General features: G+C 38.2%; 3 protein-coding genes across 3 annotated transcripts in view; 1 reads left to right on the top strand and 2 right to left on the bottom strand.

Moving 5' to 3' along the window:
• LOC137405400 (activating signal cointegrator 1 complex subunit 3-like) overlaps positions 1 to 19297 on the bottom strand; it is a 242727-nt gene that overhangs the window by 96790 nt on the left and 126640 nt on the right. The window lies entirely within an intron of this gene.
• On the top strand, positions 1729 to 14055 carry LOC137405403 (uncharacterized). Its single transcript, XM_068091652.1, has 7 exons — positions 1729 to 1910; positions 5245 to 5430; positions 6884 to 7078; positions 7566 to 7697; positions 12303 to 12509; positions 13346 to 13582; positions 13758 to 14055. Exons 1-7 carry the CDS (start codon positions 1835 to 1837, stop codon positions 13868 to 13870), a joined length of 1146 nt encoding a protein of 381 aa, XP_067947753.1. The 5' UTR covers positions 1729 to 1834; the 3' UTR covers positions 13871 to 14055.
• LOC137404089 (uncharacterized) lies at positions 8229 to 10320 on the bottom strand. The gene is made up of 2 exons (XM_068090245.1): positions 10259 to 10320; positions 8229 to 10053 (listed from the first exon to the last, which is right to left on the bottom strand). Exons 1-2 carry the CDS (start codon positions 10318 to 10320, stop codon positions 8229 to 8231), a joined length of 1887 nt encoding a protein of 628 aa, XP_067946346.1.

The following is a 19297-nucleotide window of genomic DNA, read 5'->3' on the forward strand; positions in this document are numbered from 1 at the left end:
ATTCAAACCCATAACAATAGGCTTTGCTGCCTGGCATGCTAGCACCTGTACCAATTATCTGCCTTCCAGATGTCTATAATGATTGTGCATATACTTATTCCCCAGGCTTTATCAATGCGACTGATGATCTCTCAAGTCCCACCAGACTGCCCTCTACTAGTTAGTCATCAAATATAGAGCCTATGAATATCACAGGTTGAGGATCGGTATGTTTCAGATCAATAAAAGGTCAGCCAGCTGGATATTTGTCGTTAGTTACAAGCTGAGCCAGAATAAAATGTATATTAGGGTTGACAATGGTTGACTATGTGTTCACGGAGGGAAATCTTAAAGGTTGACTTGCAACAAAATTCACATTACAGTTATTTGGTATCAAAAGATTCCCCATGTCTTACTCTGTCGTGTTGTAGGTGCCAAATATGTGGAAATGTGATTACAAGCTCTTAAAAGCTGAAAAACGAATAGTTAATCGCCGCCATCTCGAAACTGCTGTAGATTGGAACCTCTTTCCAAAACGTCTCAAATGGGACATAGTTGAACGAGATGGCTTCTGTTTACACTTTCACGCTACCTCATTCGTCGAAAAGCTCAATATAAAACTTATCGTCACACTAGTTTATGACAAACACTTCAGGTTTTACCGAAGACCCCGTATCAAATATAGATGATCGCTACTTTACAGTTTTGTTTAGGTTTGGTCTAATCGGCAAGTCGTAATCTTATCATGTGACCCATACTTCCTGCCAAACAGCGCCAATAATTTCTGCATTGTTTTTCGACTATCACAGGTGACCAACAGGCTCCTCTTGTTTTTCAGAGGATGATATGCGCTCCATCCAGCTAACGTCAAAAAGTTAAACTGATTTTTAGGCTAGAGCTAAGATATCAGTGCTCAAAGTGACAACATTACAATGATGATGAAATAGACGCATAAGGGCAATAAACATGGCTTTATTGAATGCGTGAAGTTTATTTGTGAAAATATTTCGACGAATGAGGTTGCGTGAAAGTGTAAACAGAAGCCATCTCGTTCAACTATGTCCCATTTGAGACGTTTTGGAAAGAGGTTCCAATCTACGGCAGTTTCGAGATGGCGGCGATTAACTATTCGTCTTTGAGCTTTTAAGAGCTTGTAATCACGTTTCCACACATTTTGCACCTACAACTCAACAGAGTAAGACGTGGTGAATCTTTTGATACCAAATAACTGTAATGTGAATTTTGTTGCAAGTCAACTTTTGTACAAAGAGATTTTTCTCAATCAGTCTCCTCTTCAGACCATCTCGTCCAATAGCCTTCCTTGTAATAAAAATACAAGTGGCGCTCTTGCTGTCATCCGCTAGCCTGGTCGCTTTACGCTAGGAGAGGAATTTCCAACAGGTTGCCTATTGGCATGACCCTGATTAAAAGGATATATTAAAATGGTGAACAACCCATCCAGGTATTAATAATCTTCACCTTCACCAGGAATTGTCTCAACAAACTGAGAAGAGACAAGTTATTTTGTGGCGTGATCAAGCAAGCGCTCACTAGCCTCCATGATGGCGAGGTAGCCTATATAGCAAAGAAAGCTATCACGTCTCATCATTTAGTGCATCAATCAATGGCAACAGGCCGTATGAATATTAAAAACCCTCGACTCTACAAATCCTCATATCACCATAGCAACTAAATACGTACTCATCAGTGAGGAGAGAATAAAATTCTGGTTTTTGCTTGTTGGCACGAAGAGACACACTCCTGCGCAGTTGTCGACACCCGAGGCTGACTGCGCCATTGGATAAGCATTTGATCCTAGCTGGGTACATCGGGTTGGCAAATCATCCCATATTTTATGGCTATGTCTTGGAGTACAACTAGACTGTTAGTGACTACCGCAATACTCTGCTTCATCCCAGCAAGCTACTCTTGTAAGTAATATTTGTATAAACAAACTATCCTTGTACGTCATACTTACATGTAAGTTATACATAAATGTGCAACTAGAAACCAGGCAGTAAACTCTATTTATCACTCCTTGTAAGGCTTCGAAAGGATAAGATAGGCTATAAACTGGCTGAATAATAATATCTGCGCGCAGTCACATCAACATATGATTTTACAGCCCAGCGTAAACTCTCGACAAATATGTGACTCGACATCTAAAACTACTCGCTACACTCCAGTTTCGCTGGCAAAAGTAAAAAGACATTAAAATGAACAAGATGCGTGAAAAATGTAAAAATAACAAAAATGTATAAACATAGTTCGCTTAAAGTTGTCTTCACTTGTATAAGTTGGTGTGCACTGTGCCACGGACCTCCACTGCTACATTCACTTGCCAAACTCTGCCACGTACCTCTACCGCTACATTCACCTACCAAACTGTGCCACGTACCTCTACCGCTACATTCACCTGCCGAACTGGGCCACGTACCTCTACCGCTACATTCACCTGCCAAACCTACACTTAAGTTTTCTTGCCTTTACGATGAAGCACCCATAAATTTTTTTTATCAATAAAATTGAAAAAAGTAAATAATCCATTCCGAGAATGTTTACGTTGTAGGAAATTTATGTCATATGAACAGTAAAATGCATGTAAATAATTTTATCCATACCAAAATCTTCTCAAACCCACTTCTTTTGCTTTTCAAAAAGAAAAATCTATACTTAACTTTTTAATTTAATGACTGTACAGTAACTGTGGTATTATTGGTTTAAATTGACAATTTTTCTCTATTCTCTTATCACTTTCATTCTCTTATCACCTGCCAAACCTAACCATGTACTTTAATTAGAGTACATGGTTACAGTAATTTTACTATGAGTTGAGGAGAGCACATGCCTTCAATGCCAATTCAAGTCCTTTTTTGCACCTTTTTTCTACACAGCAAGCTCTATGCTGCAAAGAAAAAATAATTATATGTATCCAAAATTGTTTTTGTTATAGTAAAGATATCTTTTTATTATACATTATTTTGGATATACATATAAATATTTTTTTGCAGCACAGATCTCGCTGTGTTATAGTAAAGACTGCTATAACACTGCTTTTGTTATAGTAAGGATGTATTTATATTTTACTTTGTGTCTGTTTATCCATCTACCTGAGCCAGGGTTAGAGGTTTGGATAAAAGATTGATTTTGACGAGACCCCAACTCATGACATTGAGACTGCTAGACTGACACTAACACCTGCGCCAATCGACCGCCTTCATGTATTCCTGAATACTTGTGCAGCTACTTATTATCAGTGCTTTATCGGCAGACCTGACCACCTCTTATGGCACACTAGACTGCAAGAGTACGAGTTGATATAATAGATATACCCCAAACATCGAGATATCCTTATAACTCTAGAGCCAAATAGAGAATACTTGGGAAAGAATACTTTGTTTTCTCTCCCAAGTACAGATACTTATTACACCATTTCTTCTGGTCCACTATAGACTGTCAGGGCACTTGAATACAGTAGATAATCCATTCCAGGAACGTTTACGTTATAGGGAATTTATGTTGTAAGAACCTTAGAATACAGGTAAATTGCCTAACTGTTCCACGACCTTTTCAAACTCCTCCTTGGCCATGAAAAAGGAAATACTTTATTTATCTCTTTTAATATGTGGGCTGTACAGTAATTGCAGAATTACTGGTTTGTATCAACAACTTTTCTCCTTTTTATGATAAATCTCCCTGGGTTCATAGACCATGAGTGCGGTAAATTTACAACAAGTTAATATGGACCACACATTTTCGACGTTCGTTTTCAACGGATTTGCTTATTTTTCTAAACATCAAAGTCTATTCTGCAAAGTAAAGCTAATAACAAATATTTTGTACGTTTACAATATGGCAAAACAACAAAATCTTTTTACTGTAAAAAGCAGTTCTACCTGTTCGTCGTCTATTCCTATCCAAGGATCAAGGTAAGGATAAAGATAGTTTTCGTCGACGATACTCTAACTTGTGACGTTAAGACTGGTAGACCGACGCTGTAACACCCGCACCAATTGATCACCTTCATTTTTATGAAAAATTGCGCAGCTATCCTATTCGCCTTTTTGTCGACACATTTAATGATCTATTACGACGAACTAGAATTTCGCGAAAGTTATATATATAATATATATATTATAATATATATTATAGATATAACGCTAAACGCATGGCACTTTTTTGTTCCGCAAGTGCGGCGAAATAAACTAATATTTAAATCGACTTTGAAAACTTGCCTGACTTGACACTACATTTTATGGAATTTTTTCCATAGTAGGAAGCAAAAACTTTACATAAATCTTTTACGTTATCTGAAAGTTACGTTATACAAGCTTCTACTTATATAATAGAGTTATGTATATGTCTTTTACTCTCCCAGCGCAGCAAGAGGAAAATGCTATTTTAAGGTCAACTTTGGAACTCTCATTACTCAAATCGCAATTTGAGAATTTGTACTGGCTGAAGACTACGTTATATGGAAGTTTTCATGTAATACAAAGAAAAAACTTCACATAAATTTTGTACGTTAAGTGGACTTTACGTCAAAGGAGGTTCACGCTAGAGTTGGGTGTACTGTGATTATCACATTAACAATTTAGCTTTTCACATTAATTTATTTCATAGAATTTTATTTAAAGATTTTTCAAATGCTACATGTAATTTTTGCTAAGTAGAATGAAATAAACGCAGTGTTTTTATGGGAAAATGGCAGCCTTGATATAGAAAGCGTAGTACAAAGAGGTTTGACCGTTACATGCTAAAATTTCAAGGATAATGCGGAAGATTCTGATGGCAGTAACATACAACTTAAACCTAACATAAGATCAGGTATGACTAGATACTAATGCAGGGTAATAAATATATATTACCCATCGAGACACATCCCATAGGTATGTCAGCGAGATAACAAACAGGAATGACTGATCACTTCCCAGTGGTAGGAACTGGAGTAAGCCTCAGGGGAATACTACCCAAGCAAACCATTAAGTCTCCCATTATGTTTAATTCTCTGATTTATGAGAAAGTCTAAAAATAATGATTAGGAATAAAAGAGCGACAGTAAGACAAGTTAAGACTACCAGCTAAGCTAGTAGCTAAGGCTTGTAGTCTCAGCTGGTAGCTAGGGCTACTAGTTAAGGTCGTGAGGTAAGGCTACTCCAGCAGTTTAACAATAAGCTTACAATAGTATGAAACGTTTGATAGCAACTATGACTGGCATTGAGAAGACTAAACCTAAAACCCTAAACATGTCTTGTTTCTTTATAGATTCTGTTGGTTCTTTTCATCTTTACGGCTGCCAGGGGCAGACAATTCCAGTTAGCCTATGCAGCGCCTCAAATGCTGTCTACGAAATCAACTCCATCAGCGTTCTAACTTCATCAGATGTGGCCTTAATCCAGAATAGCTCGAGGGAATGTTACAAGGCCGAGCAATGCCGACGGACAATCCACAGTAGGTGGTAAACAGCAGATGGAAAAGATCATGTTTGCTTATATCAGCTTCAATATTCTGTGAGGAGCAGATCCTAACAGGAGTGATAAATCGTAGCAAGCCAGATCATAATCTATCTAAAGGGTTTTTGTGAATTATAGATTCATATATCACACTCCTAAATACTTCAACGACTACCAGGAATTTTGTGCCTTGGTGACAACCCAAACGTGAGAACTTGAAAAGATGTGAATATAAAAAACAAAATGTGCTACTTGACAGTTTGACAGGATAAAGTACGTTATCACTTCCTAACTAGGAATCAGAGAAATTTTAAATTATCGTAAAAGCTAAACTAAATATCCTTCTATATTACCAACTCTGAGTCATACATACACTAGTGCATATTCAATTCAACTCTGAGGCATACATACACTAGTGTATATTCAATTCAACGCTGAGTCATACATACACTAGTGTATATTCAATTCAACTCTGAGTCATAAATACACTGGTTTATATTCAATTCAACTCTGAGTCATACATACACTAGTGTATATTCAATTCAACTCTGAGTCATACATACACTAGTGTATATTCAATTCAACTCTGAGTCATACATACACTAGTGTATATTCAATTCAACTCTGAGTCATACATGCATTAGTGTATATTCAACTCAACTCTGAGTCATACATACACTAGTGTATATTCAATTCAACTCTGAGTCATACATGCATTAGTGTATATTCAACTCAACTCTGAGTCATACATACACTAGTGTATATTCAATCCAACTCTGAGTCATACATACACTAGTGTATATTCAATTCAACTTTGAGTCATACATACACTAGTGTATATTCAATTCAACTCTGAGTCATACATTCATTAGTGTATATTCAATTCAACTCTGAGTCATACATACACTAGTGTATATTCAATTCAACTCTGAGTCGTACATACACTAGTGTATATTCAATTCAACTCTGAGTCATACATACACTAGTGTATATTCAATCCAACTCTGAGTCATACATACACTAGTGTATATTCAATCCAACTCTGAGTCTTACATAAACAATAATAAAAAGATATGATAAAGATAAGCAGATTAACTGGCCATAGGTTAAACGAGGTTAAACCAGATGTAGGTAAAGTTTAAATTAACTTAATTTGTCAGGTTTCATATTTTGTAGTAATTTCAGTTTTAATTTCTACATGTCTTTTTACTTTGACCTACAAAATTGTGATGCTTCGAAAAAAATTCAATATGTTTGAAATTAATTCCGGCATAGAGTCAAATACTGGTTGTAATTTTATATGGTATAGTAAGGCAATCGTAAGTTGTAGATTTACCGCATTGTTATTATTACTATTGTTATTATTATTAATATTTCAATTTCGGTTCAGGGCTCTATAAAACTCAAGCAATACACCAGTTTTGTAAGCACTCAATGCTGTTATTGCGCAGGTGGAGAGGATGAGGGACTAAGTGCTGAATATATCTACCTATACAATTGGATACAGAACCGCTGCAATGGGAGACCAACCTGCGAGGAGTCTTCTGTCATGCCCGAATGGTGGGCACTTATTGACACAGATACCGAATGTGGCCAAGGTCAGACGCAGCATTTCGTGGGCGCCCTCATCGACATTACATGCAAAGGTGGGTACCTTATAAACTTGTATTTTCTCCAAAAATGTGTTCTGCTAGCGGCAATGAAGAGGGCTTGGGATGCTGAAAGCCGCGAATAACAGGCATCGACAGTATATACCTACTAATCACTATTTGTTGGCAGTTAAATCAGTCAGTTTCTGCATTGGGATAGATACAACCGTATTTAGATTTAGATTAGAGATATATCTTCTAACACAATCACGGTTATATGTTTAGATAGCTCGTAATACACTACATTTGGACTCTAGAAACAGCTTGTAGTATAGTTATGGTTATATATAGATATAATTTTTAATAAATACAAATACATTTAAATTATATATAATCTTGTAATATAAACAGATTTGCATGCAGGTAGGCTACATATGAGATCACTCGTCAGGTGACAACAATCGAACAATCCATCACTTGTTTAGTGGCGTTTACTTTGCTGAAGCGTTCGTAGGTAAAGAAACCTATGTAAATTGTATTGCAGTGGGAGAGGCAATCGCGACGGTCCCACAACCACCTGAAACCACCCCTAAAACCCGACCTACAACGCCTAGCACCACCACCTCATTTCCTGTGTACATTCCAATTTACATACCAGAGCTTATCGGAAGAGAAAGTAAATATATCATTAATTGTTCATATTATTCCCACTAGTAGGCCTACCCTGGCATACTATAGTACGTGAGGAAGATCACCAGGTGTAATAACTATCCGTATAATTATTCCTAATGCTAGAAGGCAAACGAATGGAGCAGGTGTTAGTGTTGTTCTATCAAGCTAATAATAGTAAGTATTACTATTATGAGATGGTTTTATAATGAACTACTAGTATGGTGGAGAGAAAGCCATGCCTGATGTTTAAACCCATAAACTCTACCAATGCTTTGTCTTATTGCCACCTTTTCATAGTGAAACGGATTGTTGTTTGTGGGGCGTAGAAGAAGAGCGCCCGATAGTTATAACAGCCTACAATAGCAAGTAGTTCCCTCTGAACCTGTATAATGTACTAAGTATTCGATAACGAAGCTTCGAAAGTGAGCTTCAGCAGTAACTTAAACTAGTCAGATAGAGAGTCTTCATGAAAGACATTGTTAATCTATGATGGAATATTTTACTAGCAAACGTTAAAGACCGGAGTATAATCCGCTTATTTTGTGGTTTGAGGTTTGATGGTAATATGGCTTACCACTCTGAAGCCCAGTCCGCGTATGCAAGCAGGACTTTTGATCTTAGACTTAATTATCAACTTTCCATCTTCTGTAAAAGCGCTTGAGATAGGGCTAGAGCTAGAGCTAGTGCTAGAGCTAGAGCTAGTGCTAGAGCTAGAGCTAGTGCTAGAGCTAGAGATAGAGCTAGTGCTAGAGCTAGAGCTAGTGCTAGAGCTAGAGATAGAGCTAGTGCTAGAGCTAGAGATAGAGCTAGTGCTAGAGCTAGAGCTAGAGCTAGAGATAGAGCTAGTGCTAGAGATAGAGCTAGTGCTAGAGATAGAGCTAGAGCTAGAGATAGAGCTAGTGCTAGTGCTAGAGCTAGTGCTAAAGCTAGAGATAGAGCTAGTGCTAGAGCTAGAGATAGAGCTAGTGCTAGAGCTAGAGATAGAGCTAGTGCTAGAGCTAGAGCTTGAGATAGAGATAGAGCTAGAGCTAGAGATAGAGCTAGTGCTAGAGCTAGAGATAGAGCTAGTGCTAGAGCTAGAGATAGAGCTAGTGCTAGAGCTAGAGATAGAGCTAGTGCTAGAGCTAGAGCTTGAGATAGAGATAGAGCTAGAGCTAGAGATAGAGCTAGTGCTAGAGCTAGAGATAGAGCTAGTGCTAGAGCTAGAGATAGAGCTAGTGCTAGAGTTAGAGATAGAGCTAGTGCTAGAGATAGAGCTAGAGATAGAGCTAGTGCTAGTGCTAGAGCTAGTGCTAGAGCTAGAGATAGAGCTAGTGCTAGAGCTAGAGATAGAGCTAGTGCTAGAGCTAGAGCTAGTGCTAGAGTTAGAGATAGAGCTAGTGCTAGAGATAGCGCTAGAGCTAGAGCTAGAGCTAGTGCTAGAGATAGAGCTAGTGCTAGAGCTAGAGCTTGAGATAGAGCTAGAGATAGAGCTAGTGCTAGAGCTAGAGATAGAGCTAGTGCTAGAGCTAGAGATAGAGCTAGTGCTAGAGTTAGAGATAGAGCTAGTGCTAGAGATAGAGCTAGAGCTAGAGATAGAGCTAGTGCTAGTGCTAGAGCTAGTGCTAGAGCTAGAGCTAGTGCTAGAGATAGAGCTAGTGCTAGAGCTAGAGATAGAGCTAGTGCTAGAGTTAGAGATAGAGCTAGTGCTAGAGATAGAGCTAGTGCTAGAGCTAGAGCTAGAGCTAGCGCTAGAGCTAGAGATAGAGCTAGTGCTAGAGTTAGAGATAGAGCTAGTGCTAGAGATAGAGCTAGTGCTAGAGCTTGAGCTAGTGCTAGAGCTAGAGATAGCGCTAGAGCTAGAGATAGAGCTAGTGCTAGAGTTAGAGATAGAGCTAGTGCTAGAGATAGAGCTAGTGCTAGAGCTTGAGCTAGTGCTAGAGCTAGTGCTAGAGCTAGAGCTAGTGCTAGAGCTAGAGCTAGTGCTAGTGCTAGAGCTAGTGCTAGAGTTAGAGATAGAGCTAGTGCTAGAGCTAGAGATAGAGCTAGTGCTAGAGCTTGAGCTAGTGCTAGAGCTAGAGATAGAGATAGTGCTAGAGCTAGAGCTAGTGCTAGAGCTAGTGCTAGAGCTAGTGCTAGAGCTAGAGATAGAGCTAGTGCTAGAGCTAGTGCTAGAGCTTGAGATAGAGCTAGTGCTAGAGCTAGAGCTAGTGCTAGAGCTTGAGATAGAGCTAGTGCTAGAGCTAGTGCTAGAGCTAGAGATAGAGCTAGTGCTAGAGCTAGTGCTAGAGCTAGAGATAGAGCTAGTGCTAGAGCTAGAGATAGTGCTAGAGCTAGAGATAGAGCTAGTGCTAGAGCTAGAGATAGAGCTAGTGCTAGAGCTAGAGATAGTGCTTGAGAACTTTTTTGAAGCTTTAAGCTTGCAAAATCAAATGAAAAAAAGAATTACTGAAATAGAGAAAATATTTTGTTTCACTCTTTCAAAAAGAGTTATGCTTAAGATGTAACAGAAGAAACTGGTAGACTGCCTTCATCATCACTGGCAGGTTTTATGACCTCGTCAACCTCGGTACACAAATAACTTACAGCAATGTATTTAGCGAACGCGGTTGGCGAGTGGATTTCGCTAGCACATTTGGAGAGCGCATTCCGGGAGCGGTTTTGACCTCGGGTGAACGTTGGGACTAGAAGCACCTCCCTAAATAACTGTTAGTCTATTTCTGAGCCTTGTGTGTTATGAGATACCTAACCTGGAGGTGAGTACAAACAGAGTGTAACCAGCCAGCCGTGTTTTCTCGGAAAAAGGATCAGGTAGAAAACAACTCCCGAATTATTTTGTGCCCAGTTTTACAGCGATATATTCAAAGTCCATTCAATAACATACTGTGAATAAGCATGGGTGCAGAATTGCAATATACAGTCAAACATGGATAACTCAAACTTCACGGGACCGAGTGAAGGTGTGCGAGTTATCAGAGCGTTCATGTTATCAGAGCGCTGTCACAAATCCATGTATTTATTAGTAGATACATGTACATATACAAACTATATATAAATCAAAAGCATAAATGGCTTGTTTCAAATTAAATGCTGCTAGTGTAAAGTTTAAAAATTTTTTATTAGAAAGTATAGAGATTTTTCTGTCACTTGAGATTTGTTTGTTGTCTTAGGTGATGTGACTGCCAGGACGTTTTCAGATTAAAATTGGCAAAACTTGATCGCGGTTGAAATACTCAGAAGAAAAGACATCTCTTTCTTTTGAGCGTTTTAACCAATTTCAATTTCGCTGATTTTACTTTAAGTTTATCCGAAGGTTACTTCGCTTTTCTTTGTCGTCGAAGGACCATCGCTAAGCGGATGTTTGGTAAAATTTCATTTTTTGCACACCTTTAAAAAAGTCGTTAACGAAAATATTTTGCCGATGATGGTAATAACGACGCCTATGTACTACTAAAAGTTGAGGTTTATCCTTATGGATTGGAATTAAGTGTTATTCTAAAGCAATAACAACCATCTCGTTAGCCGTCGGGCAAAAAGCTGTTGAGTTAATAATGTTAAAGTCGAGTTATCTAAAGCAATTTATCATTACTTGGGAATGAACCAAACAAATCCGTTCGAGATAACCATGTGTTCGAGCTATCCGAGGGCGAGTTATCCGAGTTTGACTGTACATAGTCAACTTGCCTAACATCTTGAGCATGTTTGCAGGTGATAGGGTGACTTTGACACCTCATTATCAGCATTCAAGGATGCCTTCAGATTCCCTAGGTACTCCGAAGAGCTAAATATCAAAATATCGATCACAGAACATCGATCATAGAATATAAGTTGTGAAATGGCTAAAAAACTAGAATTTACCCAACTTAGCACCGAGTCACCAATGCTAACTAGCCAACCTGCCTAACCTAGCACCGAGTTACCAATGATATATAGCCAACCTGCCTAACCTAGCACCGAGTTACCAATGATATATAGCCAATCTGCCTAACCTAGCACCAGTTATCAATGCTATATAGACAACCTATGTAATCTAGCAGCGAGGTACCAATGCTAACTAGCCAACCTACCTAACCTAGCACCAGTTATCAATGCTATATAGACAACCTATGTAATCTAGCAGCGAGGTACCAATGCTAACTAGCCAACCTACCTAACCTAGCACCAGTTATCAATGCTATATAGACAACCTATGTAATCTAGCAGCGAGGTACCAATGCTAACTAGCCAACCTGCCTAACCTAGCACCGAGTTACCAATGATATATAGCCAACCTGCCTAACCTAGCACCGAGTTACCAATGATATATAGCCAATCTGCCTAACCTAGCACCAGTTATCAATGCTATATAGACAACCTATGTAATCTAGCAGCGAGGTACCAATGCTAACTAGCCAACCTACCTAACCTAGCACCAGTTATCAATGCTATATAGACAACCTATGTAATCTAGCAGCGAGGTACCAATGCTAACTAGCCAACCTACCTAACCTAGCACCAGTTATCAATGCTATATAGACAACCTATGTAATCTAGCAGCGAGGTACCAATGCTAACTAGCCAACCAACTAGAATACTAGCAACTGGCAACACTCTCATAAGTTATAACTGTAATATCCAATTTGCTGCCTAGAGATCATCCTGGGAGTGGCGATAGGCCTGGCCATAGCCATCCTCATAGTGCTTCTCGTAGTGCTCTACTGCTGTGAAAGCTACAGACACCACAAGAAGTTTGGCAAACTATTACGAATGCTCGGAGCCCCACAGGCGCAAAACGATGGATTTGATGACTTTGAGGATTATGCAACAAATGACGCGTGGAAAGACGAGACTGATACAAGTAAGGCTTGGATGTTTTGGTATACAGGTGCCAGGCAAGTGCAAGTTATACAGGTGCAATTTTTGGTTTGTAGCCTTTGTATTATAGGTGCAAGGCAGGCACCAATCCATTGATTTACGATAACTACCTCAGATGAGACTTTGTCAGTGAAAGATTTAAAAGTTACTATTGCACTAGGTAGCAGTCCCAACAGTTTCTGACTACTATGTGTTTCCATGCTTTGAATTGGTTCAGAGTTGCCCGCTGTCGACGGATTCGCACTGTTGTATTTTAACAATTCAGAATTGCAGTATATGGATCTTTCCAAGATTTGCGATGTATCCCTTAAAATAAAACATATTAAAGTACCTACCTAAAGTCTCAGTGACTTTCTCTAGAGTCACTGAGACTTTCAATTTATATATAGCCAAGTACCAGATCTCAAAAAGTTATTATTTCGTCACCCTCCTACGAGCAGCCCATCTTTGGCATGTAAATGTTGATATAGAGATGAAAGTCATCAGAAACGGCAGAAACGGTAGTGAGTAGCAGTAGAATGTTTTCGTAGCAGAAACCAGCACAGTTGTGTGCTGAATTATTTTACCTCTAATGGGGAGAGCTTAGCCGAGTATGATTTATTTGAATCCATCACCAACTTCAATAATGTCGAATAGTATTCTCACAGCGAATACCTTCACACAATTGTTGCGAAGCGAAATAATGTCCAATGCATTAGGATTTTGCGACGTCTATGCTTCGGAGTGGAAGCAACTCCAAAGCCATTCGTAGCATGGAAACCGCAATAGGCCCTATATCATCATAGCTACATGTATGTGGAATGTAATAAATTGCTGCAGACTACGATGCCGTGGGAGAGTACACGGGCGTCAAGCCAGACGAGTTCCTTACATTGGACAAAAAGGCAATGGAAAGTTCTGGACAAATTATGTACGACTCAAATGCATTAACTATGACAATGGGAAGAGGGAACAGTTGTTCCACCCTGAGCAGGGATTGCAAAGGGAGAAGCTTTCCATCCGGACAAGCGCCTACAAACATTCCTAGACACACCGGCAGTGTCGATTATAACACCGGTGAGTGCTCTCAAACTCTCGTAAACCAAAACTTAAAACAAATCCATTGAGGTCGAAATAATAGTCGACCAATAGGTAGAGACAAAATTGGGCAACCTATCACTTACCTAGCCACCTAGCACATAAATCACAAAAACCCAACATAACATGCAATAAATCTATGATGTGCTTGCAGAAGAGAACCTTGAACTGGAGAGGAGAATGGCAGCAGTTCAAATGAGTCAACAGATGAGCATTGAAGAAGGAAGCGTTCGCAATGAGTTGTCTGAGAGCAGAACTTATCATTAGTATAGGCTATGTTATCAGCATATGTCATTAGTCTATGTTATTAGTATATGCCATTTTACAGCCAGGCCCTACAGTGGCTATATAGAGTTGAAGGAAGAAATGATCAGAACACAAATATATATGTAAATATATATAGCCAAGATGATGAGCGATGATGAGACGAATATAGAAGTGTATATCTCCTGCTTCACACCTTGCGTTATCTTTACGAAACATTGAAACAGCAGTGAATTATAGAGTTCATTAAATTTAAAACTTGATTGTTGCCACCAAGGTTAGGCAATTCCAAGCTTTACATCTATTTCTGATAGTGTGACAATTTTAGGTCATTTGAAAGATCAGGATCCATGTAATTGACTAAAATTTATATCCATATTTGGCTCCAAAAACAATTACAGTGACAATTCATTTGATACGTACATACAAATGCACGCTATTGTTTAGAGGAGCCAATCAATGAATAGACAGCATTCATACCGGACATATAAATGATAGCGCGAAAAACTTGTAGTTGAATTTCTTTGTTATCCGACGGGATGAAATTAAATCAATGCCAAGGCATATAAATGGGTACCTTTACTTGCATGTCCTACCACTATCTTTTATAATATTCTATGAGTTTGTAGATTTACAAAAAAAGTAAAGTGATCCAACAATGCATGCGCAGAGTTTGTCGCTGAAGATCAAACTGAAAGTCAAATCTTGCACTAATTCTAGTAAACGTTATCAGCGCCTTTGAGAATGTAACACAGAAATGTTCTGCGCTTCCCATGAAGCAAACGATATTTACTCTGAAAATATATTGTGATTGGTTGACACATTAGGAAACTCAGACAAGAATTTTGCAAATAATATCGCTTAATTCGTTTTATCCATCATCAAATGACTAGTCAAAACCAAAGTTGTTTGCGAGCCATAGCCAAGCATTCATGCACATTTTAGTTACAAGAAAAGTGATGCCTCAAATTACTTACAATTTGATGATTCTACAAAAACAGACTCGGTTTAACAAGATGGTCTGCGCAGGCTGTTTCCGAATTTATGGTGATCAGAGTTCTCCATGACTTGTAACAGTAAAGAAAACTAATATTGCTGCATTGTAACTGTTTTGTTCTGAACAATTTACAAAGAAATATCGACATGATATGCCCGATTTTGATGTTCCCAACACTGGATTTTCATTCCCTCTTTGAAAATCTACAGTTGAAGTTCAGTTGAGTAGCTTCAGTATAATAATAGTAGTATATTAATTGAGACAAAATTTTTAAGTAAAAAAATCACAACATAGGACTGTTTTAACAAATAAGGTTATAAAACAATTATCAATCATTTTAAATGATATTCACTTTTACTCAAACAAAATATCCAACTAGATTCGATTGGATATTCAACATATATAGTGCAATCTATAGACAGTGATCATCATACAAGATGCCATCTATAGCCACACGCCTGTTTTTGAATTCCAATACGTTAAAGCACATCAATTATATCAGTGGGCCTACTTTTTCAGCTTATTCCGGTTCTTCAATATCTTGGCTTCCAAATGAGCCATTGTTGGACATGGTGAGACAGACATTGGTTGGTGTTTATAAGATTTCCCAGAGCTCTACCACAGAAATGTTCAATGGTATAGGCTCGCAAATTACAACATCACAATTTTCATATTCGGTGTTGTGTGCTCTTACCGATTATTTATTAACTATGATAATGACGATAGTGGCAGGCAAAGATAGGACAACTCCAGAGAACCAATGAAGATGACAAAGGAATCAGTGTCATTAGCTCTCCATTTACAGATTATTTCTAGGATAAATGGAAAATTATAGATCCTATTGGAAAGCCGCTGTTTCCTGTTACAATAAAATTTAGTCGGTTCCCTGAAAACATAGAAACCCAAACTGATGTTGTTTGCGTATTTGCACTGAAGTTCCATCCATCTACATGTGGTACCGTCTAATAGTATATCCAACTACTATTAGACGGTACTACACGTCCTACTATATTAGCCTGTCTTGACAAACTGTTGTTTTTTTGCGGAGTTGTCCCCCGTCGAGCGGGCGAGCAACAACAGCTTGTCACAAGACGTACTGCACCTGATGCATCAGCTGCACTTATAAGGAGTTGTTCTCTTCCGTCTACGCGGCTTGGCTGCGATGTTATTTCGGTCGCTCCATTGGTAATCATAACGGATTTCACGCAAAAATTTATGTAGAAAAATTAAGATAAGAACGTTTAACTGGCGACCCCTCTCTGCAGTAAACTTTATTAGAATTTGAGAACTTAGGCAACAACAGCGACTAAACATGTCGTTATTTGTGCGCTCAGTCAGTTTTATTTCTATTTTTGTATCAGTCAGCTTTATTTGTTCATATGGACTTTATTTTAAGTTTATTTATTTCTTAAGTCCTACTAAAGTTTATCACAGAAACTGTTCTTTGGTTAAACGTTGTAATCTTGTTTTTTTTTCTACATAAATTTTTGCGTGAAATCCGTTATGATTACCAATGGAGCGACCGACATAACATCGCGGACAAGCCGCGTAGACGGAAGGGAACAACTCCCTATAAGTGCAGCTGATGCATCAGATGCAGTACGTCTTGTGACAAGCTGTTGTTGCTCGCCCGCTCGACGGGGGACAACTCCGCAAAAACCACAGTTTGTCAAGACAGGCCATACTATATCCAATTCTACCATCCAACTAAACCTTTCCAGTATCCATGAATGTATATACTCCTGACCATAGGGCTCCTTAGCTATAGTTTGAACGTATGTATATACTCCGGACCATGATAGGGCTCGTTAGCTATAGTTAGGCTATAGTCGCGGTGTAATATGCTTTTAGTTTTGTTAGAAAGATAGAATAATAAATGTTGTTGCTTCTTCACTCATCATTCCCACTTTCTTTCATTCTACAACCCTTAGCTTCGGAGTCGCTGGTTGGTTGCAGGGAAGGTAGATTAGTTTATAATCATTGTCAACACAACACGTAGTATCTACGTAACAATGACAGCACAAGAAATCAGCGAGTCAAACCAGATACTCACTCAATCGGAAACAGCGGTTTTCCAATAGGATCTATAATTTTCCAGGATAAATAGCTCAGATTCCAAGCAGCATACTATGTTTTCCCGATGATATTATGCACTAGCCCTCTCTTTTTATTGTGATGTTGAGGGGCACAACTGAGGCTAATTAATTTGTGAGATCACGCATGCTTGCGAGATCACGCAAGCATTGCATGATCTCGCAAGAGCGCAATTTACATATAGTCCTAGGGCCAGCCACTGCAGGTCACAATTTAATCAATGTGATTTCATTACCTTTATCAACGACAGTATATTTATTGAAGCATAATCATATTAGAAAGCAACATGGAAAACGATACGAATTCTTCAAATAATAATACTGCTACAACAGCAACTACTTCCACAATCACCCGAAATCTATTAACCCAGAACACGCGTTTGTATTGGTCGAGCGTTAGCATGACCCCCGTGCATTGTTGATTATCTAGAATCCTAGTTTGTTATTAGCGCTCTTTGGGTTTAAGAGCACCGATTGTCACAAAAAAGGCAGCCTCAATGGCAGCGATCAGGATCAACGACCTAAGGCTAAATGTTAATTATGACGTCACATTGTGGGAACCACAACCAAGTATTTTTTTATTGCAAGACATACTTTTGACATCCTGTTTTTCATAGTTCTATTATTCTTTGTGTATTGAATGTAGGCTCATTAGAAAGCCAAGACTCTGATGTACTGAACTATATGATAAAAGTACTGATATAATTGATGCCCTCTAAACAAGTGTGACAACGTCTAGAAGTACTTCTTTCTCATCTGAAGAGACAGAATTTTTTTGGACAGAGAAGAAAATGAGCTACTGGTAGCCTTAGGGCTAGGATAGTCTGAGATGCAGTCCGAGCCCACTAGCAAAGTATTAACAACGATAGTTCATACCAAGGCAGCTGATGTCTCAAGAACATATTGTAGTATGTACTATTAGCTTTAACCATTATTGTGCTAATGGGTAAAAATGGCCAAGTTTTTGGTGCCTTTGGTATTACAACACTTAAGCAAAAGAACGCGAGAAAGCGGTGCTAATAAAGACCGCAAAGCATGAAAAACAGCACTTTACCATCGTATTGGCCGACCTCTCATAATACTTGTTTAACAAAAAAGCAAACCGCAAGACAGATTTCTATCAGGATTCCTGATTCATGTACAAGTAAAAGAATGGGTAGGCAATAGTGGATATGTCAAATGGATTAACGAATGTAGTCTTGTAGGCAGATACAACGAAAAAACCAAGAAATTGTAAAAAAACTATAGACCTGTTAACTATAGACTTGTTAACTATAAACCTGTTAACCATAGACCCGTTAACTATAGACCCGTTAACTATAGACCCGTTAACTATAGACCCGTTAACTATAGACCCGTTAACTATAGACCCGTTAACTATAGACCCGTTAACTATAGACCCGTTAACTATAGACCCGTTAACTATAGACCCGTTAACTATAGACCCGTTAACTATAGACCCGTTAACTATAGACCTGTTAACTATTCTTCCGTAGACCTGTTAACTATACATAGTATAGTTAACAGGTCTATGGAAGAATAAGACTGTTTGATCCATCTCATGTTTAGTAGGATTAATAGTAATTTAGTACATTATGTTATAAATAAATTCATGTAAGTCATATAATGCATTTTTGACTTGCGACGGTTTTTAAAGTTGAATTTTGCTAGAACTCGAGTGATGAAAAATGTGACTGCTGTATAAGTTTGAGGATGAATTTTTTTGCTCGAATTTTGGTGCCAAATTTTCTACTTACGCGCCAGAATTGACGGTGGTATATAGCATTAAAGGAAATGCATTATATAAAACCATGCATCAAAAACTGAGTATAAAAAATTAAATTATATGTAAACAATTAAATAGAAGAAATAATGATGAAAAACGAGAGGTTCCTATCGTGACCTCACCTTTACATTAAGTGTGTGAAATGTGAATTGAGATGTAGCTAATTGTTACACTGTTATTGGCAGTGCGCAGGTAAAGATTTCAATAAAGATATGGTGTTAGGCTAAATTAGACCATGTTTATAGACATATCTGACTTTATATTTGATAACATTTAAATTTTTATGATGAAATATCATGGCCAGCCATTCTACTTGTAATTGTTTCATGCTCTTCTTCTTTGGTGTCACTTTTACTATTTCTTAACAATAATCACGAGTAGAACTAGTAGTACTAGTAGTACTAGTAGTACTAGTAATACTAGCAACACTAGTATTATAATTACTAGATGGGTTTGAAGAGTGAAGAAAAGAATCTTTACTCACATGTTTTTAAGATGCATCGCTTGATTCTAATAAAAGCATTTTACTTCTTCCGTTTTCAAGCTAGTTCTTT

This window comes from Watersipora subatra, chromosome 9 (genome assembly GCF_963576615.1).
Source record: "Watersipora subatra chromosome 9, tzWatSuba1.1, whole genome shotgun sequence".
Lineage (NCBI taxonomy): Eukaryota > Metazoa > Bryozoa > Gymnolaemata > Cheilostomatida > Watersiporidae > Watersipora > Watersipora subatra.

Coding starts and splice junctions, on each gene's coding strand:
- LOC137405403 (XM_068091652.1), top strand. CDS start 1,835: ATGGCTATGTCTTGGAGTACAACTAGACTGTTAGTGACTACCGCAATA. Junction 5,431..6,883: donor ATGCCGACGGACAATCCACA/GTAGGTGGTAAA, acceptor GTTATTGCGCAG/GTGGAGAGGATGAGGGACTA. Junction 12,510..13,345: donor GAAAGACGAGACTGATACAA/GTAAGGCTTGGA, acceptor AAATTGCTGCAG/ACTACGATGCCGTGGGAGAG.
- LOC137404089 (XM_068090245.1), bottom strand. CDS start 10,320: ATGCGCTCTCCAAATGTGCTAGCGAAATCCACTCGCCAACCGCGTTCG. Junction 10,054..10,258: donor CGTTCGCTAAATACATTGCT/GTAAGTTATTTG, acceptor CACTATCTCTAG/CTCTAGCACTAGCTCTATCT.